General features: G+C 49.6%; 1 protein-coding gene across 3 annotated transcripts in view; it reads left to right on the top strand.

Moving 5' to 3' along the window:
• Window positions 1–1,407: 1,407 nt before the first annotated feature.
• Window positions 1,408–9,655, top strand: part of UACA (uveal autoantigen with coiled-coil domains and ankyrin repeats) — a 48,784-nt gene continuing 40,536 nt past the window's right edge. Inside the window, exon 1 of one of the 3 annotated variants that reach the window (XM_028706459.2) lies at window positions 1,408–1,729. In XM_028706459.2, the coding sequence (XP_028562292.2) occupies window positions 1,607–1,729 (123 nt within the window). In that variant the 5' untranslated portion in view covers window positions 1,408–1,606. The remainder of the gene's footprint in view (window positions 1,730–9,655) is intronic. The other 2 variants (XM_028706458.2, XM_028706457.2) reach the window with 2 other exon arrangements.

The raw sequence follows: 9,655 nt of genomic DNA, 5'->3' as shown, positions 1-9,655 counted from the left end.
GTCCTTCCTCTTAACACCAACTGGAGGTCAGCAAGCACAGGCTGCAACGTTCCTCAGCTTTTTCTCTGCACACTGTCCTGGGCAACTGGAAACTTCAGAGTCCAGGCAGGTCCTAAAGGACACAAGAATACAAGAGCAATCTGCTGGATCAGGCAGAGGGGGTGGGGTGGGAAACAGACTATCCACTTTCTCCACACCATACATAATTTTATAAACTTCTGTCATGTCACCTCTTACAACAGTGACCTTGAGCTCCCAGGAACCAAGATATGGAATATACTCCTGCAATGGGTCTTTGGATGAAATCCAGTTCTGTTCAGCGGAGCTGTTTCCAGAGCAGAAAAGATTGGTTCCACCCTTTTTGGTTGAAGAGCCTGGTATAACAAAGAAATTATCTAAATAAATAAATTGCAGTTTCACTGGAGAGTGAGATGGCCATGAAATCCGTTGCCTCTTTTCTCCCGTCTCTCACTGGCCCTTTGTCCTCTGGCAGTGCCCTATATAACTGGAACAAAAATAACCCTATTCCTCATTTGTATCCTTCAGATGTTCCTGAAATAGGCATTGCTTGTCGCCTGGACCTGTCTCTGTCTCTCTGGTGGTTGAGGCTAATGGCACTAGAGTGTGGAATGAAAACGTTGGGTTATGGGAGGCTTTGGTGGTACAAAATCCTCTGCAGGTGGACTGGGGGCCTTTATCCCTGTGAAATGGCCTTTTATCCAGGCTTCCTGCTGCCCAAGGCCACCAGTCAGCCGCTTGACTGGATGGAGATTTGAATCTGGTGCAATGCCCTCTGCTCCCTGGCCCCACTTGCATAGCCATGCTCTTGTTCAGCCCTCCCCAACCTGGCTGGGGCTGGTGGGAGTTGTCCGAAACACCAGGAGGGCAGCAGTGCGTAGCTGAATTCTGGAACTCCCTCTCACAGGAGACAGTGATGGTTTTAAAAGATGATGAGTCAAATTCATGGAGGAGGTGGCAATGGATGGCTACTAGCCACAATGGATCTGCTCTGCTTCTACACTGGAGGCAGCAATGCTTCTGAATACCAGTTCCTGGAAGCCACAGGAGGGGAGATGACTCTTGCACTCAAATCCTACTTGTGGGTTTTCTGCAGGCATCTGTGAGAACTGGGACTAGATGGGCCATGGGCCTGATCCAGCAGGCTCTTAGGTTCTTATTCTCTTAGCTTGAGGAGGATTGGGGCAGGTTCTCTCTGGCCACTCCTAAGCCTTCCTTGCTAATGTGCATCCCAATCTCTTGCTCCACAGTTAGCTGTTTCTGGTACGTGTTTGAGAAAGTGCTGTGTTTTTTCAGGGCTGTTCCATTGTCCCAGCCCTTTCCTTCCTTTCCCCCTCCTAGCAATCTGATTTTCAGCTTCCTGCCTCCAATGGGGCTGTTTTCTTTTCACTCTATCCATATCCTTTGCCGTTACAATACATCAAATGGTCCACCGCTTTTTGCTCGACCTTTTCTCCCATGCTCAGTGGTGGTGGTGGTGCGTGTTGGAGCAGCTTCCTGCACCATCTACCTCTGTGATACCCGCAAAGCTTGCATGCTGAGAAGCCCACCTCTTGTCCCCTCTTGCTCTGTTGGCTGATTGGAGCCAATGATCCGGCGGACCAAGCTGCAGCGGAGGACTGAAGGCACCGTCTTGGCCGTCCCAGGGCTCTGCATCGCCCATCCTTTCCTTCTCCACGTCCGCCAGAGTTCAAAGATGGCCTCTTTCTGGGTGAGGCTGCCGTTCTTTGTTCGCTGTCCCTTTGTGCTGAATCTTTACCGGGCGGTGGGGGCCAGGACGGGGAAGTGGAAGGAGATAGGAGTCGGAGCTCTTTCTTTGCCTTGACTTCGCTTTCTGGAGGGGCTCAACTGCGAGTGAAGGGTGGGGGTTGGCCAAGAATGTCTGTCCTGTTGTGACTTTTTAAAGAAAATCCTCCTTTCCCCCCCTCACCGTGTGTGTTTTGTTTTGGCTGATGCAGCCAGCATGACCAAGTCATGGAATCATAGAATGTAGAGTTGGAAGGGATTCCAAGGATCGTCTAGTCCAAACCCCTGTACTGCAAGGATCATGACTAAAGAATCCCTGACAGGTGGCCACCCAACCTTTGCTTAGAAATCTCCAATGAAGGAGCGTTTACACCTTCCAAGGTTGTCTGTTTCACTGTCAAACAGCTCTTACAATAGGCTGGGCTTGCTTTCATCATGTATTTCTACTTAAATCTTCTTAGAACTGGGATGGGGAACCTGTGGTCCTCCAGATGTTGCAGGACTTTGAAGCCTTCCTATCTTTGTCCATTGGCTGTGTTAGCTGGGCTGTTGGAAACTGGACTCCAGCAACCTCTGGAGGGCCACGGGTTCTGCCCCTACCTGATTCAGATGCTGCGTCGGGGAGACCAGAAGGTGTCCTGAAGCAGAGTCTGTGTTTAAACCAGCAGGCACCAGGTTGACCAAGGCTGTTCTGTGCTACTTAAGAGTGTGAGCCTCAATCTGACATTGCTGCTAAAGTTCCCTTTCTGCTGGAGGAGATCAGTGAGGAATCTGAACAGCGGCCTCATGCCATGATTGTGCAGACCACTCCTAAGTCCAACGCAAAAAGTAAAGCCAAGTATTGGCAGCAGAGCAAGAGAGGATGTGGCCTTAGTTGGATTCCAGTTCTGAAGCAAGGGTCAGTGCTGGCCCTGAGGGTAGCATCCTATTGCACAGTATTTGGAATACTGTGTGCAGTTCTGGTTGCCTCGCCACAAAAAGGATATTGAAGAGTTAGGAAAAGTTCAGGAAAGGGTAACCAAAGTGATCAAGCAGAGGGAGCGACTGTCCTATGAAGAAAGGTTGCAGCATTTCAGTGTAGAGAGAAAAGGCGAGTAAGAGATAATAAGATAGAAGTTTATAAAATTGTGCATGGGATTGAATTAGAATAGAATATTCTAATATTCTAATGCATGGCATGGAGAAAGTGGATAGAGAAATGGTTTTTCTCCCTCATCTCACTAGAACTAGAACTTTAGTGATTATTTCTCTCATCTCACTAGAACTTGTGGACATCCAGTGAAGCTGAATCAGCAAGCAGAATAATAGAACTGGAAAGTATAATCAATTCCAACCTTCTGCAATGCAGTAATCTTTTGCGCAATATGGGGCTTGACTCCATGGCCCCGAGGTCAACAGTCTCATGCTTTGCCGACTGACTGTTGGGAGATTTGGGATAGATAAAAAGAAAGGACTTATTCACACAGTGCATACTTAAAGTTATTAAACTTGCTCCCACAGGAGGCGCTGATGGTCAGCCATGGCTTTAAAAGAGGAATGGGCAGATTTATGGAGAATAAGGTTATCAGTGACTAGCCATGATGGATCTGCTCCATCATGTTGGAGGCAGTAGCAAGGATTTTGAGTACCAGCTGCTGGAAACTACAGGAAGTGAGGGGGCTCTTATGCCTGAATCCTGCTTGCGGGTTTCTTACAGGTGTTACAAATGTGGCTTTGCCGTACAACAGCATGTGCAAGGTTGCAAGTGGGGAGGTTCTCCTGCTGCTAAAAGGACATCTCCCCCACCTTAACTGGTGCTTTGGGGCTATAGCAGCAAAGACATTGCTTTGACGTTGGAGATAGAGCTAGGTGCCCTTCACCTCCATCAGCCCCAGCCTCCTACAGCTATGCTGGGATGGACTGCTGGCAATTGTAGTCCAAAATGCCTGGGGCGCCCCAGTTTGTGGAAGGGCAGTACTAGGGGACGGTTCCCTCCCTTCCAACTCTTTCTTCAGGTTCTCATTAACACTTGAACTGTGCAAGGATGGATTACTGGCTGAAGTGTGTTAGGCTAAGCTGGATAAGTGTCCCTGTGACTAAACCTTGGCTTGCACACTTCTTGTTGCTTATGACGGGCCAAATTGCTCCTAATTCGTCCTGATGGTGGTGGGGAGAGAGAGGGCGCGAGGCCAGGGTGAACATAGTTGTGCCTTCTCAATGTCCAAACTGTAAAAGCATTTCCTCTGGACTCTGGAATCTTTCCTTCCAAATGCCTCTGGCTTTCTAACTTGAGCTGCTTTCCATCCCGTTTGAAGGCAGATTTCAGGCAACACGGGGGGAAGGTTTTGACCCCAAAGGAGCATGCCTCGGATTGTTGTGGCCGTGTGTCACCCGGCAGGTTAAGTTTACAGCGTGTCATGCAATTGCCTTATTTGTATTGGACGAGGGAAAACAAATGAGGCAGGAGACGGGAGAGCTGTCTGGTATGTTCTTGATGCGCCCCAAACTACAAATAGCCCACAGTGGCGGGGTTGGGGTGTGTGGAGGAGGAGGCATGGGGCATCTCAGCCACCAGCGTAGTGCTACTTTTAAAATGATAAATATCACGTCTGTAACCTCCTATAATTTTAGGTCACCCGCAAGCATGGCCTGAATTCCTAGCGTGGGGGCAGGTATAAAATTAGAGGATTTATTTTCAGATTGTGGCCGCTCCGTTGGGGGTCTTGAATGCGGGGCTTTTCAGAAAGCTACCCTCTGATCAAGGTTGGCCCTCGGTGATTTTGTTGTCAAATCCTGGGAGGTTTAATATGGCAATAAATCTGCAAAAAAAGGGGGGGGGGGTCTTCCCAAGCATCTTGTATTCAAAAAAACAACAGCTTTTCTCCCCGTGTGTAGCACTTTAAAATGGACAAACTGCATCTTGGCATAAATTGCAATAGTTGGAGTAGTTGAGAGTAGGAACCCATCGCTAGTCCCTGTCTTTGCAATGATCATATTGTTTCCTTTTTTCTTTCTTGCATTTATGCCTCACCTTTTCCTTCTAAGGATCTCAAAGTGGCAGACATGGTTCTCCTCATTTCACTCCCACAACAACCCTGTGAGGTAGGTTAGGCTGAGATGGGGTTGCCATATATACGGCATTTCCTGGACATAGCCAGAATACTGCAGTTGGAAGCAGTGTCCGGGTGGAAATCGCTAAAATGTCCAGGAAAATCCAGATGTATGCAACCAATGTCAGAAGTCTAGATTTTAGCGATTTTCCAGAAAAATGGCTCAAAAACTTCTTTTTTGAGATTTTGGGGGGGAAAAAAGCTAAACAACTTTGGGCAATTAAAAAATCAACAACTTTTGTGTTCAGATTTTCACTTTTTGAAATACAGTGGTACCTCGAGTTAAGAACTTAATTCGTTCCGGAGGTCCGTTCTTAACCTGAAACTGTTCTTAACCTGAAGCACCACTTTAGCTAATGGGGCCCCCTGCTGCCGCCGCCGCACAATTTCTGTTCTCATCCTGAAGCAAAGTTCTTAACCCGAGGTATTAGCAGAGTCTGTAACCTGAAGCATCTGTAACCTGAAGCATCTGTAACCCGAGGTACCACTGTATTGCAAAATTTGGCTGCGAGGTGTTGACGGGCCCAAGGTCACCCAGTTGAGAGCGTCATTGCTGAGTTGGGATTTGAACTCTGGTCTCCCAGATCCCCATCTAACATTCTAACCACTATACCATACTGGTTCTAGCAAGAGGGTTCTGTGAGTGCTCCCGTGGTTTTTTGGGCCAGGCTTATCATGCATTATACACCTCGTCTAGACACCTCTTGCTGGCACCAGTCTCTGCTTGTGCAAATAAATGGTTAGCAGCCTTTATGGCACGGAGCTGCTGGCTATTCCTGTGCTCAGAACAGGAACTGTTTGGTGGCACGAAGAGATCTTGGAACATTCAGAGGGTTTGCAGCGATGGCTTTGTAGCTCGTAAAGAACTCCAACCTCCCCCCATCCCAGCGGATTCTCTTGTCTCCTCCTATTGCACAGACCTATGCTTGCAATCACATGCTAGAATCATAGAATTGTAGAGTCGATGGGACCCCAGGGGCCATCTAGTTCAACCTGCTGCAGCGCAGGAATCACAGCTAAAGTATGAATGAGAACCGGCCCACCTGTGTACAGAATCTTGCGGCAACTGAAGTGGATGCTCTCAAGGCAAAGCATCGTGAGGCTTAGATGCGACAGACGGGCCCTGATAAGTCAGTTATGATCTAAGCTGTTCCCTGGGGTCTTGTCTCATTTTGCTAATGGCTTCATATTTTAGATTTCAGCTCCATATGTGACTTTAATTCTTCTGCATCAGCCTTCCCTAAGCAGCCAGCATGACCAGATGGAGCAAGCCTGTTTTCTGCTTCTCCAGAGGCTAGGGCCCGTACCAGTGGATTCAAATGAAAAGGAAGAAAATTATGACTAAACATTAGGAAGAACCTCCTTGATGATAAGAACTGTTTGACAGTGGAATGGACTCTCCTTCCTTGGAAGGTTTTAATCAGAGGTTGCATGGACATCCGTCAGGTTTTATTTAGCAGTGATTCCTGTATTGCAGGGGGTTGTGGTAGATGGCCCTTGGTAAAGGTAAAGGGACCCCTGACCATTAGGTGCAGTCGTGACCGGCTCTGGGGTTGCGGCGCTCATCTCGCTTTATTGGCTGAGGGAGCCGGCGTACAGCTTCTGGGTCATGTGGCCAGCATGACTAAGCCGCTTCTGACAAAACCAGAGCAGCGCACGGAAACGCCGTTTACCTTCCCACTGGAGCGGTACCTATTTATCTACTTGCACTTTGACTTGCTTTCGAACTGCTAAGTTGGCAGGAGCAGGGACCGAGCAACGGGAGCTCACCCTGTCACGGGGATTTGAACCACCAACCTTCTGATCGGCAAGTCCTAGGCTCTGTGGTTTAACCCATAGTGCCACCTGCTGTGACCCTTGGTACCTCTTCCAATTCTATGATTCACAGAGTCACTCCCTCTGTGACTCCTCTCCTTTGTCAGAAGCTCTCTAGCTGTGTGGAGATCCTGGTAGGGAGGCCTCTTAAGAGCTAAACTCCTGCCTGCCTGCAGCGTCTGTTCCCTGTCCCCCAGATATTAAGCTTCTCCATTGAGATTCTTTCCTGAGCACACATGGAAGGATCCTTTCTAACTGCAGTGTGGAAAAAAAATGGGTTTCTTTTCTCATGGTAAACAACCCTGATGAGATAGGCCAGCAATCTTGTGGAAAGTGTCATCTTCAGGAGGCAGACTCGCATGACATTTGACCTTTTAGAAAGAGAAGCTGCAGCCCAGCAAGGACTATGCATTTGCTCTGCATGCAGATGGTCCCCTTCATGCTGCCTTGTAGCCCAACACATCTGGAGGGCATCAGGCTGGGTTACATCAATGCCAATTCTAGCCAGCTGGCAGTCTTACCGCAATGGGTCCTATTGCAATCCAAGTAGGGTTATTGTCTGGAGCAGGGGACTGGCTTGCAATCTTTCTGCATCTTCTTTTTCCCCACATAAAACTATTATTCCCATTGGGTACTCTGAAAAAAAATTGTTTCCCTCCCTCCCCGTTAAAAGCCTCTTTTTGGGGTGGGGTAGGGTCAGGACCCAGTCACCCATCCTTTTAAGAGCATAAGAAAAGCTGCCTGGATTGGGCCATCTCATCTAGGATCTAGGTTTCCCTGTGGGAAACGCACAAAAGCCCTCTCCCCTCCTATGGTTTCCAGCAATCGGTATTTTGAAGCATATTTGCTGCCAACTCTGGCAACAGCTTCCCCTCTGCCAACAGCTTCCCCAGCTAGTAGCCATCGATAGCTCTCTCCTCCATGAATTTGTCTAATTCTCTTTTAAAGCCATCTCAATTGGTGGCCACCCACTGCCACTTCCAGGACTGAGTTGCAGAGTTTAACCATGTGCTGTATGAATAAGTCCTTCCTTTTAATTTCCCCTGAGCCTCATGGGCGTAGTCACAATTTGTAGGGGAGGAGAAAGCTTTTTTTTGGGGGGGGGAGAACCTTAGATTTGTATTGATTTATATTGATGGGGGGGGGCAACTGCCCCCCTTGGCTAAGCCCATCCTGGGCCTTAACTATCTATAGCACCTGCACCATGGGCCTCTGGCTGGTGCGCTTTCAGGACCCAGGAAAGCCTTCCCTGCAAGGATGGCCATACAGGCCACACAACCAGGCCTGCTCAGCTTCAGCAAGGTTAGTGGGGGGGGGATCTCTTTGGCAAAGTTATTTATTTGTTATCATTTTATAATGTATATAAAATAGACAAAAAATAAAGATGAAAAAACAAAACTATAAAATGGGCACGTAGAATGAGTTGGACATGAGTTAAAATAGCAAGGTCTAAGAAAAGATTGTCAACTTTACCAGATCAAGTATAGTTAGCAACGGGAGCGTTCGATGCGCCATTGATTCCTGGCCATTTGGCCCGCGCGATGCCAGGAGCGGAGGGCAGCCTGACCTGCCTCCCACCCGGGCGGCTGTAGCTGCCGCTCCTCCAGCGCAGGACCCGCGCGGCCCTTTTTAAAGCTGCGCGGCCTCCCGCCTAGGGGGCGTGGCCCCACAGGCACCTGGCCAGCCCCGCCCCTCTCCCGACCCAGGTGCGGAGTCCTCGCTCAGGGAGCCGCTTGCCGAAGGAGACCAAGGAAGTCCCGCCCTTCCCCCGAGGATCCGCCTCCCCAATGGCTGCAGCGGGGGCCTGGCCGTCTCCCATTGGCCGAGTGTGGGTGGAGGGGCGGGGCGAGGAAAGGGGCGCCGGCGCCGAGCGTCGTCCCGTCCCGAAGTCTGAGGGGCAGCGGCGGCGGCGGCAGTAACATCATGAAGAGCCTCAAGTCCCGCCTGAGGAAGCAGGAAGTGTCGGTGGCGGGAGGCGGTGGCAGCCTCGGGGGGGTGAGTGGCTGGGGGGGGAGGGCCAGGTGAGGAGGGGGCGAGAGTGAGGGGGCAGCCTCAGGCCAAGGGAGGGGGAGGGGCAGCCTCAGGGCAAGTGGGGGGGGAGGGGCAGAGGGGTGGAAAGGGAAAGTGGGGAGAACTGGGGGGGGGGCTCTGGCATGCAGCTCCCGCCTTTCCGGGGGATACAGCGAGGGAGGTAGTTGGAGGGTCGTCTGGAGGAGGGAGGGAAATGGGGTAATGTGTGACCCACAAAACGGAATGGGGGGAGGGACAATAGGAGCAGCAGCAAAGTCACGCTCTTCCTTGTTTTGACATATTTTTCTCAAAGCCCTCGCCCTCTTTTTTTTTGTGTGTGTGTGTGTGGGAGAGGATGGAGATCCAAATCCCGAGGTAGGAAGGTTTTCGCCCTTAATCCAGTTGCCACAAATCGATCCCTCCCTCCCTCCCTCTCTCTCACTGTTGCATGGGTTGCACTTTCCAGGGCAACGTAAGCTCTGCATTTGTTGTCACACACACACAAATAAAAAGCTGAATGAGTTTGGCCCTCCTCCTGATGCTGGTGCTGGCAGAATTTACGTGCAGTTGACAAGGCCTCCCCTGCATAGCGATCCTCTGCACTTGCTGAGCAAAGCTGAAATAGGAGCACCCAGGAAATGTTCTGTGAGAGCAAAAGAGATGGAAAGCTGCGTGTCATGTTTTTGGAAATAAGTTCATCTGGGAAACTGTTCAGCCGCTCCCGAAGTGAACTAAAAAGGCTTCTTGGTTAAACTGCTTCCCTTGGAAGTGAGTTGTTGAACACTTTGTGCATTCAATTTCCCCCCCTGAAAATGTGTTAAGAACTTTTTTAAAAAAATATGGATACAGGCATGATGAACATTATCTTAATTAAGTTTGACATGACTTCACAAAAGATGAAGATTTATTGTATCTCAGCCCAAAGTGTGTTGCTGTCATCCATCTGTCTCAAGAGACAGTGGAGTGTGTCCCTGGGG

Source organism: Podarcis muralis, chromosome 14, assembly GCF_964188315.1.
Source record: "Podarcis muralis chromosome 14, rPodMur119.hap1.1, whole genome shotgun sequence".
Classification (NCBI taxonomy): domain Eukaryota; kingdom Metazoa; phylum Chordata; class Lepidosauria; order Squamata; family Lacertidae; genus Podarcis; species Podarcis muralis.
Note: the sequence above shows the minus strand (reverse complement) of the source record. Positions and strands in the feature narration are given on the sequence as shown.